Source organism: Notamacropus eugenii, chromosome 6 (assembly GCF_028372415.1).
Source record: "Notamacropus eugenii isolate mMacEug1 chromosome 6, mMacEug1.pri_v2, whole genome shotgun sequence".
Taxonomy (NCBI): Eukaryota; Metazoa; Chordata; class Mammalia; order Diprotodontia; family Macropodidae; genus Notamacropus; species Notamacropus eugenii.
Window position 1 is genome coordinate 261826537 of NC_092877.1, and position 21639 is coordinate 261848175.

A 21639-nucleotide genomic window follows, 5' to 3' on the forward strand; every position below is an offset into this window, starting at 1 on the left:
GTGGAGCATTTTTGTAAACCTTAAAGTGCTATATAAACGTTAGATATTTATAACCCTGGACAAGTCACTTAACCCTCAATTGCCTCAATTCCTCTTTCGTAAAATGAGCTGAAGATAAAAATGACAAACCACTCCAGTAGCTTTGCCAAGAAAACCCCAATTGGAGCCACCAAGAGTCAGACATGGCTGAAACAATTCAATGACAAGATTATTATCTCTACATGTTTTCATTCTCACACACAAACTGTAATCCTGAGAGCACTTTTGTCTTTTCACCCTAAGTGCTTGGCATAGTACTTTATAAAAAAAAATAAAAAGGTTTTTAATCAATATTTAAATGAAAACAACACTGAATTGAATGACATGTGACTGGATCCTGGATCCTTAACAACCCCGTAAGGAGAGACCTAAGCCATCCTACAGAATACTGAGGCTGGGAGGTATTGGACCTTACCTTGCAAACAAAGAAAAATAGTTAAGTCAAACTGACTTGTGCAACAGCACATGCAACATTCTATACCCATGGGTCCCTTATCTCCCCCTTTCATAAAATGAGCATTTATTTTCAATTACTACGCATAATTTACCATAGTTTGCAATGGTATTTCCATTACAAAATGTCACAATTTATTCAACTGTTTCTCAACGAATGCCACATTCTTCCAGCCATTTGTTCCCCGCCCCCCCCATTACCACAAAGTTGTGCTATGCCTATTTTGGCATGTATGGTGTGCATACATATATGTGATGTCAGAAGAAGTGAGGGGATGGATGACCTCTAGAATGTTGAATGGACCCGTATGGCGTACGTGTTTGGATGGCCATGGATGGGTTGTGAATCACACAAAACAGAGAGATCTTGATGGGTTGTTATTTGCATCACCAAAGAGAGCATCAAAAGAAAAAACACATACCACATCAACTGAATTATCTGAGAGTATCTAGGTATCCTCAATACCTATATATACTCGATGTCCTTGGTTGAAGTGTTTGAATAGTTTAGCAACTTTTCACATAAAATTCCAAAGTTTTCTGAAATAGCTGGATCACTTCACAGTTCCCTCATAGCAATGCGCCTCTTTTCATTTTCTCCAACACTATTTGTCTTTTATAACTTTATGTGAGGGAAGATATCAGCTAAATGAGTTTTTGTCTTATTAGTGACACCCCTGGTGATATCATTCACTCCTAAAGCTTTGATAACACGATGACTCACAAATCTCTATCCTTGACCTATTCCTGGAGCTCCAGATCTATAGGAGACGGCAGAATGGTGAAACAAAAGGAACACGTGTTCTTGGAACCAGAGGACATGCACTCAACCACTTCTGGTGGTTACATCTATTCTGTCTTATTCTTATCTCAACCAGTTCCCTTCCATTCACTTTGTGTTCACGCCTAGCTGGAGGATACTCACTGCCCCCTTTACTGCTACCTCAATACCCTTTAAACTCTCTTGCTTTCATGCCCCTGGTGAAACTACTCTCTGCCTAGAATGTCCCCTTTTACCTACTGAATGCCTTCTTACTTAGCCTTTAAAACACATCCCAAATGGGATATCCTTGAGGACACCTTTCCTGAACCCCACTGTCAATAATGACTTTTCCCCAATTAGGAAGCACATAGCAATTTTGCCCTCATACCTCTTCTGCACTTTTACTTTAGTGGTGAGGTCATTTGCTATGGTGAGAAGAGTATAGGAACTGGAAAAAGTTACCAACTTTCACTACCTACATAACAATAAGCAAGGCATTTAAACTCTCCAAGTCTATTTCTTCAACTGCAAAACCAGGGTGATGGCAACATTTACAATGCCTACCTCATGGTTGTGAGCTTAAGTACTTTGTAACTTTAAAACAGCTGAAGAACAACCATTAAGCATTTACTAAGTACCAAACACTGTGCCAAGTGCTAGGGATACAAAAGAAAAAATTTAAAGTTCCTGACCTGAAAGAGCTTATATGGTGAAGCCATCACACACACATTAAATATAACAGATAAAGTAAATTGGGAAGGAGAATACTAGCAACTTAGTGGAGGAGTCAAGCAATGTAGTAAGTAGCACTTCGTGAAAGTTTGAAAGGGACCTAGGAGTTCCAACAGTCAGGATGGAAGAGGGATAGTATGCAGAAATAGAAACTGCTTTGCAAAAGCACAAAGATGGGTGAAATGTTGAAGTACACAAGAAACCTGTCTGGATCACAGTGTGAAGAAGGAGTACTGTGTATTAAGTCTGGAAAGGTTGACTGAAGCCAGATTAAAGAGGCCTTTAATGCCAGAGGAGGTTGTACTTCACCCTAAGAAGAACAGGTACCCACTGAAGCTTTTGAAGCAAGAATGACAAGGTCAGATTTTTAAGAATATTACCTTGGCAGCTATGTGGAAGATGGATTGTAGAAGAGAGATTTGAGGCAGGGAGATCAGGAGGCTATTAACAATACTCCAGGTAAGAAAGGATAAGCATCTAAATTAAGGAGGTGACCGTGTAAGAAAGGGAAAGATGTAAGAGATGTTTGGCAGCACAGACATATGACAAATGACTAGATCTGAGGGGAGGAGTCAGGAAAAATGGTGGTTAGCTTAATAGAAATAGATGTTAAGGGCAGGGGTGGAGCTTGGGGACATAGGTGAAGATAATGGGTTCCATTTTGGACACGGATTTTAGATTCCTATGAAACATGCAGTGGGAAGTGTTCCATGGGCAACTGATGAAGTAGAAATGAGCTCAGGAGACAGCTTAGATAGGGGATGTACATGCACAGAGATGATAACTGAACTCATTGGAGAGGATGAGATTACTAAGTTATTCTTTCATAAGGCATACAAAGGGGTCGAAATCTGCAGCACTGGAGATGTCCACAGCAATGAAATTATGTACCCTTGAATTTAATTCCAATATTGTATTTGCACAAACTAGCTGACATGAGAGTACAACTGTGAGGGCCACTTATGTTACTCTGGATTTTATTTTTTAAAAGTAGGACAGGTGATCTTCCATACCTTATAAGAGAACAAAGACACAAAACACAGATTAATTCAAAGTTTAATCCACATAAACTATTATTGGTCAGTATCATCAATATCATCATGAAAATATCAAAATTTGTGAGTACTGGCGTATGGCAAGAGGAATTTTATTTTTGTTACAAATAATACAGTACTGGTGTTTCCACTATGTATAAGTTATGCTGCGGAAAGAGCAATTGCATTAAATCTTAATTCTTCTGGGTCTCGTTCCATGAACTTCTTGCACACTTCTATAGCATCCTATAAACAAAAGACATAAAGATATAATATCTCAGTTCATAAACAAAACCATTTTCACTAACAAAGACAGCTGCTAAGTAAACACATAATTGTTATTCTAATTTACACAAATTATACACAGCAGACTGTTGTTATCCTAAAAAATCAGACTCAAAATTGACTTATTTCTATACTTCCACAGCTCCACAGAGTTACTACAGCAGTTAAAAAAGAAAAGGAGCTTCCAAACAGAAGCTGCTTCATGAGGGGAGCCAGGAGCACCATCAAGGAGCAAGACCAAGCAAGCAGAACCTCTGATGTTTAACCAGCTCTCCTGATTTAGCCTGATAGTATGTTGTAACTTACATTCAGAATCCAGACGTTACTTTACTTAGCTTATATACTAGCACAATAAATGGGCTGAATGGGTGATCATAATGGAGAAGGAACTAGGTTAATAATCTTTGAGAGTGAATGGTAACATTACCAGTAAACCCCTAACTGCAGCACATTCCTAGAAAGTCCAGTTCCTATTTCTGCCCAACTTTAACACCTCTTCATTTCTTTTAAGAGCTGTAACTCATTCCTCTGATGCTGATGGGAAACTGTATTTTCAGGTCTTAAGTTACCAAAAAATCCTTTAAACTAGGTTATGCTGGAACTTACTAAAACCAGCTGTCACTGTTTTCAGTGTTTATATTTCAGAATTTATATTTCATTTATACTTAAGAAACTGACAAATGTTAAAAATCAAGACCCAGCAAAACTGAGTATAATTAATACTTCAGGGGAAAAAATGGAATTTCAATGAAATAGAGGACTTCCAAGCATTCTTGTTGAAAAGACTAGAGCTGAATAGAAAATCTGACTTTCAAATACAAGAATCAAGAGAAACATGAAAAGGTAAACAGGAAAGAGAAGCCTTAAGGAACTCACTGAAGTTGAACTGTTTACATTCCTACATGGAAAGATGTTATTTGTAACTCATGTGACCTTTTTCAGTATTAGGGTAGTTAGAGGGAATACATATATATATATATGTGTGTATGTGTGTGTGTGTGTGTGTGTGTGTGTATGTATATGTAGGTGTGTATGGGTAGGTATTTATGTGCATATTATATATGTATAGGTATGTATATGTATATGGGTGTATGCATGTATATATGTGTGTATATATATGTGTGTGTATATATCTATATATATAGATATATAGAGACACACACACATACACAACAAATAGAAGGCACAGGGTGAGATGAATAGGAAGGGAGAATACCTAAAAAAAATAAAATTTACTGTTGAATGGAACATACTAGGAGTAAGAGAAAGGAAGTATGTAGCAAGTCATCTCACATAAGAGGGAAGAAAGAGCTTTTACAATGGAGGGGAAGAGGGGGGAGATGAAAGGAAATAATTGAGCCTTACTCTCATGAGATTAGGCTTAAGGAGGCAACAACACACACTCAGTTGGATACAGAAATCTATTTCACCCTGCAGGAAGGCAAGGGGGAAGGGGACAGGAGGGAAGATAATAGAAGGGACAGAAAATTGGGGAAAGGGATAATCAGAAGCAAACACTACTGTGGAAGGACAGGTCAAGGGAGAGAGTGGAATAAATGAAGGGCAGGATAGGACAGAGGGAAATGTGGTTAACCTTTTACAACATAACTATTATGGAAGTGCTGTGCACTGTTACACATGTATGACCTATACTGAATTGTTTGTTTTCTCAATGAGGGTGCATAGGGAGGGAGGGAGAGAATATGAAACTCAAAGCTTTAAGAAGGCATGTTAAAAATTGTTTCAGCATGTAACTGGAAATTAAGCTATACAGGCAATGGAGTACAGAAATCTATTTTGCCCTACAAGAAAATAGAGGGGAAGGGGGATGGAAGAAGGATGGGTAATAGAAGGGAAGACAGACGGGAGGAAGGGGAAGATGGGGACATGCTGTCCTGGGGTGGGGGGTGGGGAGAGATGGGGAGAAATTTTTGAATTCAAATTCTTGTGGAAGTGAATGTGAAGAACTGAAAAATAAGTAAATCATATATTTAAAAAAAATCAAGGATTAATTTACTTGTTTTTGTTGATTGTCAAGACAAGAAAAGAATGGAGAAAATATTAATAACGAAGATAAACTTTAAAAGTGTGTTGTGCATACATTTTTTGGGAGGGCAAGTTGTTAAATATGTACCAGCATACCAATGGGTTAAACTTGTGAGTAGAGCTTTTAAGAATCTAATATTTATAACAATGTCAATCATTTATGTTCTCACTGCAAAAATTCACATATACTATTCCTCACTTGATGAGAGGCAGTTCAGTACAATGAATACGTCAGCCCTAGTGTCCAAAGGACCTGGGTTCAAATTCTGACTCAGGCCCATATTAGCTGTGTGACCGTGGACAAGTCCTGACATCAAAGAGCTTCCATCAACTATCTAAGACAGTAAGTCACAGAGATACTAATCTGTATTGGTGGAGGGCGTATTCATATTAAGAGTTCCCAACATAGATGGAATCACAGGTCTGGATTCTCTCCATTGTTCCTGAAACAAACAAAAACTCCTCACTGGCACCTCCTAAAAAGCAGTTTTTCTTCCTCTTAATTCTGGCGAATTAAGATTTTCCCATAATTGGTGCAAGCAATCCCCAACATCTTTGACTCAGTGGTCCACAGATGAAAAAAATTTAAGAACTGCTATCTTAGGCTACTTATTCTAAAGCAATTATACTATCTTTTTTTAATGTAGTACTAAATACTTTCAATTACTGTAGTAACAGTTGAAAAAAATGGCATAAATCCTGCTTTATTTATGGATTCATGTCTCCTAGATTCCAATATTCTTGTGCTCTGTTTTTCTGATCCCCAAAGACCTGAAGATGAGAGGCTTGGATGCTACAGTACTTCAAGGTTAATTCCATGTACACTGGCTGATTAAGTTAACTGTAGAGTGGAGGGGTGTGTGTTTGTGGGAGGAGGGGGGACAGTGGGTTTGGAGAAAGAAGGCTATGCTGGATCAAGTAAGGTCTCTGTTCTAAAATGTTTCCTACAATACATTCTACCAATCAGAAACTCATGTGGATTAATACATTCCCCTTTAAAAATGTGAGTGGTATATGAGAAGGTATACTTTAGTGTGAATTACTTTACTTTAATCTAATAATCAGTAGCAATCTATCCACATCCAGATAAGCAATATAAACTTTGGAGGAACACTGAATAAGGGAGGAGAAAAGAAGAGGGGAAGGATGGAATAGGAGATAGAGGTGGGTAGAAGAGACAATACCCAAGAGTCAAAGGCCCAGAGGTTATGAGGGCACAGAGTATCTAAAGATTAGAGAAGAGGCAGGTAGTGGAAGGACTTGGGGAAAAAAGGCAGCAATTCAAAAAAAGACAAATTTTGCTTACTTTCATAATTTTCCCTTGGACCTTCGTGGCAACTAAAAAAAATTACCAAGGCCTGAAAGAAAACTATAAATTTTGTTACCTAAAAGGTCTAAAAAATCATCAACACTTTGTCTAAAAGATTGCAATCTAAAACTTGTGATGATGTGCCTGCCTTAACATTGAGTGTATCACGTAAAACAGTAGATTGAACCTTAGGCAGATATTTAGAAAATGCCAACCTAAAGGCTCCTCAAGGCTCTGGCTTAAATAGTAGACAAGACTGTCATTCATTTTTACATCTCACTCTGTATCAAGTATGGACATTCAATAAATGTTCATTCTGTTTTTTTTAATGTAAAAAAAAATTGAAAAATGACTTCAGAACATTGCAATGGCTGGTGATCTATTTGACACCATACTGAAGTGGATCAGCGTTCCCATCACACAGGCACTTTCTTAACTGGTGCAAACAGCACCTATTGAATCCTCCTCCTGTAAAACTCTTGTCTGTTTCCACTCCTGAATTCTCCAATCTCAACCCAACATGCTTGAAACTTCCCCAAATCACACAGCTATCAGTGGAAGTACATGAGCTATCCATCTGTTGTTATCTGTTGCTCTTGACACACAACCAATCTACATCCCCTCTAAATTATATATCTCTGATAACATCATTTATATCACCCCTGGGGTACAATTCTTTCTTGCTAATATGTTGCAGCATACTCACACCTACAATGTGTCTTCATGTTTAGCTTGATAGTTTTATCATTTGCCAAATATAAAAATGTTTAAAAACGCAGTTGGGTTTCTTGGCTACCCAAGTCTCCAAATTTATCATTAAAATAAAGCTTACAGATTATTTATTTCCCCTCAATCAAATTTTACATTTTTACCCCATTTGGGGACCTACAAACCAAGTGGCAATTTCATTTTTTTGCCAGGGTTTCAAAAAATAGTAAGGTCCTGAGAGCATGACAGAACAAGAAAGCTACAAAAGTAGATGTCTTTCTCAAGTTCATTTGATTTAAAGTCAATTAAAAATGTCTTCTTACCTCTAATAAAGTATCATCACTCGTTTTCCCATGGTTAATTGGAAACGGTTTGCGCCCGTCTGGGAAAAAAAGTGATCAACATTGAACTCCTATTTTCTTCAATTATAGACAACTAGACAATTGTAGACAATGCGTAATACCAAAGTTTATTCTGCACAGTTAAAATAATAAAACTAAGAGAAATTTTGAATATCATATTTTTTCATTTACAATTATTAATTTTCCTTCCATATTTAAGAGTTAACAATTAGTTAAAATATAATTTGTTAGAAAAAATAATCAAACTATTTGGAAAAGAAATACTTTGTAGCAAAAAATGTTTGTCTAGTAAAAGTTGTTATATTCATTATTAGTATTATGTTTATGCACATTGTTATTATACAGAAGGCCAAAAAATGCCCCCATTAAGAAAACATTACTTCAGTACCTCAAAAGAACCCAACTTTCATCATGGGAGACACTCACTGTCTCCCCTGATGCAGTCTGCCACCCTCCCATACTTCTTTACAAACTGGTGTGGCCAAGAAGATTCATCACCTGGTGGCCACCCTTGTGGTACTGAACTGATATGAAGTTAGGCCGGTGTTCAAACATGTAAGCAGACCACTGTCAAGCCCACACTTGAACCGTTCCAGCTACAAAATACCAACTAGAGCTTAGGCTTCACTGATCTAAACTCCAGGAACCTCAGGTTACCTCCAACCAGAGTAAGACAAATGAGAACTTAATGGTCTTTACTTTAAACTCATCCAAATAAAAATATTTATTATGTCTCGAAAGTATTAGTATAGTCTCTGAGTACTGTGTCTAAGATATAAAACAGAGAAAGTAAACCCCAAACCTACTAGCTCTTAACCAAAAGTGTACAAACAATTAATTCTCAATCATCTGGTCCAGTGAAATGTAGCACTGGCAGAGATAATGAATAATGACCAACAGAATGAAAGAAAAAACTACAGCTGGGAAGAAAACTTCTAGTAGCTACTAAGGGTTCAAGTTACACCCAAATATCTTAATATTCAAGATCATTCTTGTGAGGCTTTTGTTTTTTGGTTTTGTTTTTACTGGACCTGTAATTTCATCTGCACAGATGATTTCAAGCAAAGAAATTCCCTCTACTAACACAGATGGCAACCTCTTGGCAATTTAGTGTTAAGAGAGATGCCCTGGGCACTGAAAGGGTAAGTGACGTGCCCATCAATTAACAATCAGGGTTTACCTCAGAGGCATGATTTGCACACAGGCCTTTGCAGCCAGCTGTCTCTCCTCTAGGCTGTGCTTCTCACAGGCATATGAGAGGTGCATAGTATGCATATATGTTTATATATGTATGCATGTAGTCAAAAGGATGCTATGGTGTCTTAGTATCAGATAAGACCTGCTTGGGTTCAAATCTTGGTTTTGACACAAACTGGCTATGTAATCCAAACAGTGCCCCTAGCAAACTCAGACTAAATCTTGGACAGCTGGTGATGACCTGCACTAACTGGTGCTTCCTTCCTGGGAGGGCCCTAAACCAGTGAAATCACCAGTCCAGTATGTGTATGTTCATACACATATATGTATAGACATACATATATAGTATGCATAGTCTTAAAAGAGTATTAAGATGATAAATTCACTTTTAGGAAAGGTTTTAACAGAAATTTTTACTAATCATAAGAGACTTATGAATTTGTTTTGGGGGAGGGATAGAATGTTGTTTTAAAAGCTAAGAATATATGACAAAAAAATCTGAATTCCCTGAATAGAACCTTCTCCCTCCAATCTATCATAACACTTTGTCTCTCTCCTATACACACAGTTCAAAATAATTTTTAGTTATTCATGTTTGTGTCATTATCTACCACTGGTATTTAAACTCAGAGGCAAGAACCTGTTCTTTTTCTGCTTTGTATTGCAGAAGAGTCGTGCATAATCAACGTTCACTGTGTGAAAGAGCCAATGTTTCACTTTTGGATCATACTAATTATGATGTTAAGACAAAATTCATATAAATTAGCACACTAAATGGTGACTCAGATTGTCTTGGTCAGACCTAAGCTCTCATTATCTTTACTGAATTCAAAGTTTTTATTAATCAGTGACAAATTCAATTTCTTTATGTAAAAATGAATATATTTATGAATTTCATGTGATTTTAAACAGTTTTTAAATATGGCTGATAAAGGAGATTTTTGAAATGTAACATACAAGCATATTTTAAGACCTTTGGTACTTATTTTTTAAAGAAAAGTACTGGTGCAGCTAGGTGGCACAGTGGATAGAGCACCAGCCCCAGAGTCAGGAGAACCTGAGTTCAAAACCAACCTCAGACTGATGCTTAATAGCTAGACAAATCACTTAACCCTGAATGCCTCACATATATGCATACATACATAAATGTATATTTCTGATGATTAATAGACATACAAACACATCAGAATAGAAATATTCCAATTCTCATAAAAATCTATATTGTGCGAAGACCAAGTTTTGCAAATTATAGTTATCAAACTTTCAGTTTCTCAATTTTGGTACAATACTGATAATTTCATTTTATCCATACATACTTAAATGTGATTTTGTATTTTAATGTCAGAATTCTTCAAATTACTTTCCATGGTATCACCACACATTGCATGGTAAAACCACACATTCTCTAACTCAGTTACTAAAAATGAATTGTTAACATTTGCAAAATCCGTAAGATGGATCATTTCTCATAAATTAAATAGGAAGTGCTTTATTGCTTGCATTTTCTACATTTAACTTGTTTTTTCCTTGTCTTCTCTAATATCATATACCACAATATACTTTAAACTCTGCAAAATATCCTACGTCAAGTTTTTTTTAACTTATGAAAAGCTTTATTATATTAACAACCCATATGGAATGATCTTTTTCTCCTACTTTAAAATCTAGAACAAAAAGACAGAAAATACAAAATAATGTTGGTCTCCCCCCAAAAAGAAGACTCATTACATTCTCAATTTCTTTTCACTGACTTTGATAATCTTAATCTGCAATGCCAAAAGAATATGGGAAACTATTTGACAGTATTATCTCATCCCAATATTTTGATTCTGAAATATAGAGCCTTTGTGAAAAATACTATCAGCAGAATCCTAGATCCAATAAAGTTGGGTATGACTTACCACTTTTATTATAATAATTTTACCATCATGCATAATATTTGTCTCTTGGACACATGCTACCTTAGTATTTAAAAAGGTATTGTCTCATTTAATTCTCTCAACAACCCAGGGAAGCAGGTGCGTTTGTTATCATATCCATTTTACCAGATGAGGATACTGAGGCAAACAGTCCCTGTCCTCTAATTCTAATAGGGGAAGTCATCTTAGAATGTAAGTTCCTCAAGGATGTCCACAGACATCTCAAACTCAACCTCTCCAGAACTGAACTCATTATCTTTCCCCTCAAACCTTCCACTCTTCCTAACTTGCTCAGCCATCCAGGCTTCATCCTTGACTCCTCATTCTCCCTGTCCCCTCCCCCTATATCCGATCTGCTGCCAAGTCCTGTCGATTCTATCTTTATAACACCTTTCCTTAACACCCCCTTCTCCCTTATGACAACTGCCATCAGACTTAGATTATTTCAAAAGCCTGGTGGTTAGTCACCCTGATTCATGCCTTTCTCCACAAGTCTAACCTAAATCAAAGAAATCTTCTTGAAGTTCAGGTCTGACCATGTCACCCTCCTTATCCACTAAACTGTAGGGGCTCCCAACCATCTCTCTCACAGCTTCCTTCATGTCTCAACCAAAATCTTACCTTCTATAAGAAGTCTCTCCCAATCCTGCTTAATGCTAGAGTTCTCCCTCTGATTATCTTCAGTTTATCTTGTTTGTATACAGATGTCTGCATGCTGTCTCCCTCATTAGACTGCCAATTCCTTGAGGTTAGGGACTGCTTCTTGACTTTTTTCTATCTCCACTGCTAAGCATGGAGCCTAGCATATAGTAAGCATTTACTAAATCCTTGCTGACTTGACTTGTTAGATATCTCTCTGTACAGAGACAAGTCTTTACACACTAATTCAGTTAACGTATTTCTGGGAAACAACTCTTGTCTCAGGAAGGATTCAGTCTACCGTGAGTTTTAAATGGAGCACAGCTGCAAAAGGTAAGCAGTAGAGATACTGACTAAGGGAAAAGTCATGCTCCTCTGGCCAGCTAAGAGGGGAATTCAAAAAAGGTAGCTCTGTCCATATTCTGAAGGTGGAGATGAGCTAAGAGGGAAGAAAGAGCTGATTTTGTCTGGGATACACCTGACTCTAGAAATTTACCAGTAACCTCTCCTTTCTGGATTCTGTTCTTTTCTCCTTTTTGACAATCAGGACCTCTGTCTATTTCCTGTCTTCTGGAATCTGTCCTATTCTTCAGATTCTTTTGCTGATAATGGTTCCACAATCACATTTACAAATTCTTTCTGTATCCTGCAATGCTACGAGGGGTAAGAGACCAAAAATCAAAGAACTAGGTGCTCTGTCTATCCCTTTACATTCGTGGATATCTGCCACGGCTGTTTCACCTTTCCAATTGAAGATCATACCCCTCCATGATGAAAAAACAAAACAGAAGACTGTCCCCCTGCTTTCTCTAACTCAGTAGTTAGGAATTCTACTCTGTCACTGTTAATGATGCTACACCATACCATCTACTCTAAGCAATGAGTTTATTCCCTACTGCCTTTTTTGCTTAACTTAAACATCCTAAAAAGTCCTTTACTCAATTCAACTTCAACAAACATTTACGGCCTGCCTACTATGACTGGGAGACACTGAGGAGGAAAATAAAGATAAGATATGGACTCAAGCTTACAAACTAGTTGAAATAGCTATCATTCTTAGGATTTTTCATGAGTATGATTTCATTCTGAGGTGAAGCTTTCCGGACATTATTACTGCAGGTTCATATTACTCTTTTGTATTTGTCCCCTTATTTTATGATCTTCCTTTGATATTCAAGAGAGATCTTGTGCTAATCAGAGAGGTCTCCCTGTAACCAAATTTGTTTCTTTAGGTGTTTCCTCTTTTTCTTCTCCAACATCATACTTATTAATTATACTATTAGAATCTTTTTTCCCCCTGGCCTTTGGAAATATGCTAGCTTAGGCTGTGGTTCTGATTATGGCAGAAGAACTTTGGCAATCGTGAAGTCTAAAATAGCATAGCCCCTTTTCCCAAGATTCCCATCACTTCTACTTCACCAATCAATTCTTTCTTCTTGCTAAGAATTAAACTGATTTAAAGTAAATTTAAAGCTTTAAAACAAACTGCTCAGAGATGAAATTATCAGTAAGCCAAATCAAGAATTTATGAGATGCTCTTGTTTCTAAAAAAGAATGAAACTTGCAGAAAAACACTGAGACAGTTGTAGATAAAAATCAATCTTGCCAATTGTATAATATATATTAAGAAATCCCAATGTTCTGCACATAGGAGGTGCTTTGCTCTTCTGTATCATCTGCAGCTTCTTTCTGACTAGGCATTCTACAATACAGCATCATAAAACTATCATTTGCTTCTTTCTCCTTTTAGCTCACTCAAATGCGCTCTTTGCTTCTAGCCTCAGGTTCATATACTCCTCACTGAGAAAGATACTCTTCTGTTGCTTCTCTTAAGACCTCTTTTTAAGCATGAGGCATCTCTTTCCATTGTTACATGTGAGTCATAAGCCCCATCTTTCTAAGTTTCGAAGGATACTTACAGAAAATAAAAGTAGTACCTCAATGAATACTATAAAAAAGAAAGTAAAACACTCCCAGTAAGTACTTATCCTACTGAACTGAAGCAAGTCAGTTCAACAAACATTAACTGCCATGTTAAGCATTGGGGCTACAAAGAAAAAATGAAATGACCTCTGCTTTAACAGGCATTTTTTTCTACTGGATCAAAATAAAATGTCTATATAGTCTCAGACTCTTTAAATGGATTTATTTAAACAGAATAGCCCTATTGCAGCACATCTGATTGGATGAGAATGTGAATTCAGATAAAGGAAAAGAATATGACTGTAATTAAGGATGGCTACTTTGACCTCAGGCACCTGAAAATCTAGGGGAAAAAATGAGATCCTGACAAAACCCATACCATATGATGACACCATACATAAAAGGCCAATGGCTAGCTAACTGTGGACATTGCCATACATGAAATCATCATTATAAATATAAAGTTCTATTTTAAAATTTGTTTCCTTCAGTCATCTTTCTGATAAAGTCTTGGGATCATCACTGGTTGAGATTAAACCAGTATGTCCAGAGAGAGATGGTAACTTACTAAATACTTTAATCCAAGTTTTACAATGATTCATAGCTATTTCCGGTAATGGTGTTTTGTTTCCTGATCTGCTACAGTACAAAGGTGGTGCTGACATCCTTGAATTAAGTTTCTTAGACTTAAAACAATTCTATTTTTTCCTGGTTGATAAAAAAAAAATCTTAAAAGGAAAATTTAGCTGGCACAATGGCAACATTAGGGGTCAATTAATGAACTGAAATAAACAATGAATAAATATCAACTTCAATAAAAACAACTCTCAGGAATGTAGAGATTTTAACTCCTTTTCCCCTTTCCCTTACCAAGATAAAAAGGAATTCTTACCTAATTCATAGAGATGCCCATCTACATGAACTAATGCAATAAAATGCAGATCTACTTTTTCATCTATACTTGGTGCCTGAAATAAGAGGAAAAATACATATTATGTGCATTAGTAGTTACATAATTTAAACAAACTAAACATCAATATGAAAAAATATATATTTAATGACATAAAACACAGTATTTAGGTGGTACCAGAACTCAAAGCCTTAATCTAGACACGGAAAGAGCATCTCTTTACTTAATTTCATTGTGTCCATCCATCTTTGCAAGTGGTAACTGTAATAAAGGCATACTTCTCCAACATGTATCCTTTTTCTCATGTGGTCTTTTATTAAGGACAAACTGCCCCCTGGAACAAAAGTGCCCCTTTGGTTTTCTCTAGGAAAGAAATCAGTGCTAGGAATTTAGATGTTGGATGTTGGGTTTTTTTTTAATTTGGAATTTTTATACAAAAGTAGTAACGTGAAATCGTTTGTAAAGACTTTTTTAGAAAAAAATTTCAAGTAACCTATAAAACCAAATTACGTTTTCCCTTAAACACACTAAAGTTTCGCTTCTTGAACATCTTAACAGAAAACTACCAGTATCAAAGGGAGAAAAGGAATTCTCTCGGCAGGTCATCCAAGATCCAAGAAGTAAGAGAACAAACAGGTACAGGAGAAAAGCCTAAATTTCTTGTAAAATAGAGCTATCTACACTATTTGACTCCTAAGGGTACTGTGAAAAAAACACTCTGTAAATAAATCTCCACGCATTTTATTTGTGTCACTACTATTGCTATTACTGTGGCTACTGTGGGCTATTTAGGGAAGGCCAAGAGCAGACTCAATCCCAGTACACCAGTAACGTGCTGTTCACTTGGTCTACTAGATAAATTTGTATACTAAATCAATAATGGCAAATCTGAGAATAAAACTATAATAAATGATTCTCCCACTCTATTTAAATTTACATCACTAATCTTCAGTCTACCTTAGAAATTAAAATAGTTATATTTAAAATCAATTAATTATTATTAGGCTAGTAGTTTCTACTATAACTATCAACTTAGGCCTGATAATTATTATTAACCAAAACTATGAACTACAGCTATTATTTTTGCTATTAAAGACATACTGAATACAAAAAAGAAAAAAATATTCAAAACATGGACAAAAATATATTTTATACAATTTAAGACATCTTGGGTTTAAAGACTGTATTTAGCCATGACAAAGTTCACTTATAACTTTAAAAAGTTGTACTAAATAGTCACTTTGGGACAGAAGTATAAAATTACAGGTAATATTATCACATCTTTGCAACACGCAAAAAATTATCCTGCACCGTTTTTCACAGAACTCAACACTTTGGGAAACATATATATTACTTTTCTCACTGTCTCCATAATGATATAAGAATATGTTAAGAGAATACCATTTAAATTTCTCAGTGGTAAGCATACCATGAAACTAGGAATTTTAAGGAAAAAGGAAAGCTGAATAAACATTTATTAAGTGCCTACTGCTAATTTCATACCTCAAAAGCTACAGTTAGCTCTATAGTAAAAAATAGTATACATTTAAAAAAAAAAAGGATGTCTATTGGATTGCCTACATTATTGGTTTAAAAAAAAGCTTATGAGAAATCAAAATGAATCTTAGTTTAATAAATCATCTGACCGCTCAGGTTCTTTCCAACTCTAAATCTATTATCCTATGACTCTCCCTCCTACCATCCCCACTTTATGAATCACAAAACTGTGGTACAAAAGGGGAAAATTCCCCCCAAGTAACCCAACGTATTAGTGAAAGTCTGGTTTCCTTACTTCCAGGCCAAGATTTCCTTAACTACTTGTTAACAGCATTTGAACTTAAAAAATGAGTTCAAATTTTAAAACCAAATCTTAGGATTCACACTACTCTAGCGATATAATCAGAATAGTCAAATGAGCAACTTTTTCATGAAAGGATATTACTGTGTTGACACTGAATCTGTTACCATAATGCTCCTTGCCAACAAACACGCAGAGCTGGCTACTAACTGCTGACTGAGGGGAAAAAAAAGGCTACCAAAATTTAAAACTTTTCTTGATTCATTTAAGAAAATTACTCCCCCAACACCCAATTTATTCTTCTCATTCTTGAAGGTGTGCATTTAGAGTATTTTTATGTTGTCATTTAAGGCATCAAAACTAAGAAATTGGAAAAACTGCCTCACACACAAAAAATCTCTCTCAAACTTAGCTTTGGCTTCAGTATTCCAATAAGTGCTGGCCTAAAATTTTCAAAAATGAAAGCAAAACCTTCCAAGACCAACAAAACATCTTCTAACATATTCTAAACGATAATAAAGTTTAAACACAATGGAGATGTGAAAAAGCAAAGCCTGAATACCTATCATAATCCTCCCTAGCTGGCCAAACTCAATTTGAACAATATTATAATTATTTTGAAGAGGAAAAAAAACCATAAGTATAAACACTTATTAAGTACCTACTATTTGCCAAGGCTTTTTACAAATATCTCATTTGATGTAACTGAAACTTTTCACTATATCAAAATAAAAGTGAAAACCCAATAAGCAAAAGGTATATTAATACTTCTCAAAAATGACCAGTTTCAAAAAAACGGTCGTAACTATGTATAGCTTAAACGCCAATAAGTGACTATGCCAATTTGTCTTTTTTTAAAAGCATATTCTTTATGCAACTTCTCTGACGACATACAATGAATTTCTACTTATTCTAAAAAAAGTGACAAATAAATGTTAAACACATTTAAGCAAAAACAAAAATAAGGCAAATATGCAATGAAAGATGCTCATGGAAATTTAAAATTCAAATTAATTTTATGAGAAAATAAGATCTCAATTAGTATAAGTAAGATGGAAAATAAATCCAACATCATATAAAGCAGTGGTCCCAAATTTTAAACTTGCATTTTGGTTTAGGGATTGTCCAAGCACACTACATACTGAACTTGACTTACATTTAGCATTAAATCTACAACGTGTTGCCTAGTTCTTGTTTGTAAAAACAGAACTCTGTTTCAGTCCCTGACAACTATTCCAACAACAGGTCATTAGACAAAGATGGGTATCTGTATGTTTATGGCAAATTCTACTACTGCATGGCTGCTTTGGTGACACATGCCAGAAAGTACCCAGACTCCACTCAACTGTCTCAGGGGAAAGAAGTTTGGCACTAACTTTTCATTCATTTTTTAAGTCCTAGGCTAAGTATATTAATACCTAAATTCTCCCTATGTTTACTTCTAGTAATCATCATTTATATGTTTACTTGTGACAATTTCTACAAATAACATAGCAACATAAATCAAAACTTGAGAAATAAGTTTCAAAAGAGGGTCCAGCCATGCAGAAAGCCAATGGTGAAGGGCAGACATTATGCTCGTTCAATTTTCCTATCTTATTTCAATAGACATATCACTTTCCCTCAGAGTGCAGGAATAAACAGTTTTTTAAACAATTTTATGCCATTAATAGCCTAAGAAAGAGGAAATGATTGAAATGTGGGAACATTTAACAAGAAGAACATCTTCACCTCCAACCTGGATAAGATCTTTAGAAACTAAACAGAAAGGGAATATCAGATAAAGATTAAACCAAGTACCTGAGGCACCTCAGGGAATAATACCTTAGATGAAAACACCCTACACCATGAAGGATTCAGACTGAGGACAGAATAAGTAAAGTGACCCCCAGGATGAGCATGGCAGAAGACTAAAGTCATGTTCAATAACATGAAAAAATAAAAACAAAGTTACTGATGGCAAAGAACTTAGAAGCCGCAAAGCATTTGTTGATCAGTGTCAACTAAAAGAAACCAGAAAGATGAGGTGCAGAAGAATATAGATTGACTTTCGAGAGCTTACAGAAACCTGAATATCATGAATGTCGATCAATACTTTTCAAAAGATATTGGCAGGCCATGGAGTGGAAAGATGGATGCTCACCAAGATGATGGCACAAAAGTCAAGCTAGACAGCAAAGCATAAACAGATGTATGCTTGCAATCTTGTGTGGGGAAGGGGAAGCTAATGGTTAAGAAAACCAAGAGAAAAGCATCTTGAAGACTGAAGGAGCTTAAGTGGCAATGGACTGTCCTGGTCACGGGAAGAAGAGTTGGAAGAGTGACTACACTTACAACAGAATGAAGCCCCACAGACGGCAGGCGTAAGAAGGGCCGCCAGCGACGAAGACGGAGAGATGGGCTGGTAGCCTTTGCTGGACCTACATGGTTACGTTTGACCCAGGGCAGGGATGCATGGTGACACAATGGTGAGGCCTTCGTTCTGCAGTGGCTAGAATGAGGCTGGGATGAGGATGGCGAGGACGACTACATAGATATTAAAAAAGAGAACATTTACTTAGACCACATTAACGGGTTAACAATTTTTATCCCTAATAGGCAACACAATGTCACACTTCAGTTCATAGGGTTTGGTACTTTTAATCAAACAGCCTAGTAAAAGATTCAGTTTGAATACTGGTAAAACGAAAAAAAAAATGGAAAATACTTGGTATATAAGATGTGGCTACTTAAGTGCCACGCTTCTCTAAAAGATGTTTTATGAGAACATACATGAAGTATTTATGCAATCCTCCTTTGCTTATTGCATAAAGACTTGTATGGAATGGGAAAAAAAGCAATTCAAATGGAAATACTACATAAAACTGAAAACCCCTATCAGTCCCAACAGGTCACCTGTGATGGAGTGAGTATAGAACAAAGGTGTAGGGGTCCAAAGTGGGTGAGAATTCTAAGAATGAGAATTCTAAGGGGAAAAGTCCAGATGAAACTTCTGAAATAGATCACATACAAACAAACAAATCTCTTGCACAGATGACTGCTTAGGGTTTGGTTTTGTTTTGCTTTGTTTTTTAGGTAAAGAGATAAAACCGTGCCTTTTTTTGCACATGATCTCTTATTTGGTCTACGTTTGTTAAACAAGTAGCCAAGAAAAGAATTTTCCTGTTAACATATGGAGCCACACCTTGCTAAATGAAGAAGCTTCACTTTCCTTCTAGGCAGGCTAGACATCTTTAGAGGCCTAATACCACTTTCAGGATAGTACAGGACCATCATGTGTTCAGAAGCAAGATCTAAGTTAACTCTGAATCTCAGTTTGCTCATGTGTAAAATGAGAGGCTTGGCTCTGATGGCTTCTAAGTTCTTTTCTTTTAGCTCTAAAATTCTATGTCCTATTTTGGCAAACAAATATCATCAAATGTCTACTATGTGTAAGACACCATGTGCCAGGTGTAAGAGATACCAAGATAAATACAAACTAGATCCTGTGGTCAAAGAGCTTACATTCTATTTAATCAAAATACTTATCAGATGGAGATTTAACTGTTAACCTCGATGTACTAACAGAGGCTAGATAGCTAACCTAATGGCAAACTTTAATAAGTTTAATAATATTCATTTAAATTAAAAATCATTAATAAAGTAATTTATTATTTATTAATAATTATATAATTAGAAGTAATTTTATGTAAGTTACGCTAAATTTATCAGGAATATGTAATTTTATAGTAAGCATGAAAGGATGCAGTACTGACATTGGCAGTCCATTTATAACACCAATAACATGCTCCACCAACTACAACATAGTTAACTGATTTTCCTATATAAGTAACACAATCGTTATAGAAAAAAATATTGTACTGCTACTTTGGTCACAAAAAATTTTGGGTTTTTTTCAGGCTTCATAATGAGAACTGGAGATACTGAGCCTAAAAAGAGAAAACTTTAATGAAGTATGACTATTGTCTTCAAATAGTTTAAGGGTTGCCATATAAATGATGGTTTCAAAGTTATAAGGATGTGGATTCCAGCTATATATATGGAAAACTTTCTAAAAGTTAAGACTTTTCCAGAAAATGAATGGACAAATCAGTTCTCCAATTTAACAGAGCTAATTACTCAGGGCCTAGAATAGTCAAGGATACTGGACAGGACATTCATTCTTGTTTCAGATAAGAGTTGAACTACATTTAGAAATCCCAAACTCTAACATTCTATGTACATTTACCGAATGTGTACTACCTGTAGAATAATACATGGGCACAATGACTTATAATATGCCATTTCCAACACATTATAATTTACAGGTTTATAAAACGCTAGATTTGCAGCTTGAAAAGACTGCCGAGGCTATCCAGTTTAATCCTCAATTTTACAGATAAGGAAATTGAGGCCCAGAGAAGTGAAATAATTTATCCAAAGTGACACACATACTAAATGGGACAGCAGAGATTTGAACTCAGGTCCTGGCATACTAAATACAGTACATGTTCCACTGTAGTAAGTTTCATCAAGTAAACTTCTAAAGGATAGCTTATTAACTTAGGAAAAGAAGGAAGTAGCCCTATTTTCACAGTACTCAACAAAGATGATAAAGATAACATTTCTGACCATTAAGGTTAAAACATGCCAAATTTTGTTTTTCTATAATGATGATAGTCACATTTTTTTAATATTCATCAAATACCATTTATGAAATGATTTACTTGGGTCAGAGATATTGCTTACAGCTAAGGCAAAGAGCAGAAATGATCTTTATGGGAACCTAACTAGTGACCCTGATCTCATTAATATGCTCTAGCTTAATGGCTTCAAACAGTCACCAAAGACAGGGTTTAGATGGTTAATGAAGATTTCTTTAATTTACTCTCACTGATATTTTTCCAGTAATTCCATAATCTCAAATCATCTTCATATCTAACTTATTTATAAAGTATACGACAGGATTTCCACATTACTAAAGATGACAGAGATTTTTTATGTAGCACAATTTTTCATGCAATCAAAAGCCCAGGGGATCTGTGTCTAACACCAGAGTTCATTACAAAGAGAGAGAATGATAAAGTGATGAAGGTGGAGAAATAGGACAAAATGCTCAGTGATGACCTAGTTCAAGCCTTCATCACCACTCACCTATACAATGTAGGAGACTCTTAGCTGATCTCCTTACTTCCAATCTTTCCCCTATCTAATCCATTCTTTATTTAGCTGCCAAAATAATCTTCCTAAGGCATTCCCCTGTTAAAAAATCTTAAATGTGTCTAGGATTCTAGTGTCTAGTGTCTCTACCATAAAATATAAACTCTTCAGTCTGGTAGTTAAGGTCCTCCATAATGTGGGTTCCAACCTTCTTTTTTGGCCTAATTTCCACATTACTTCCCTTCATTAAATCTATATTCTAGTTGAAATAGTCTATTACTCATTTTCTCAATCATTATCTCCTGATTCCATGCATATACAATTCAGAATCAGAACAACTCTCCAATAAAACAATTGTAACAAGACTGTTTATATAAAAATGT

General features: G+C 35.8%; 1 protein-coding gene across 12 annotated transcripts in view; it reads right to left on the reverse strand.

Annotated features, from left to right (window-relative positions):
* Positions 1–3026: 3026 nt before the first annotated feature.
* The window catches only part of UCHL3 (ubiquitin C-terminal hydrolase L3), a 111327-nt gene continuing 92714 nt past the window's right edge, over positions 3027–21639 (reverse strand). For 6 of the 12 annotated variants that reach the window (XM_072622284.1, XM_072622281.1, XM_072622282.1 and 3 more), the window contains 4 exons: positions 18452–18643; positions 14302–14377; positions 7693–7751; positions 3027–3267 (listed from right to left, as the gene is read on the reverse strand). In XM_072622284.1, the coding sequence (XP_072478385.1) occupies positions 3184–3267; positions 7693–7751; positions 14302–14377; positions 18452–18643 (411 nt within the window). In that variant the 3' untranslated portion in view covers positions 3027–3183. The remainder of the gene's footprint in view (positions 3268–7692; positions 7752–14301; positions 14378–18451; positions 18644–21639) is intronic. The other 6 variants (XM_072622292.1, XM_072622290.1, XM_072622288.1 and 3 more) reach the window with 1 other exon arrangement.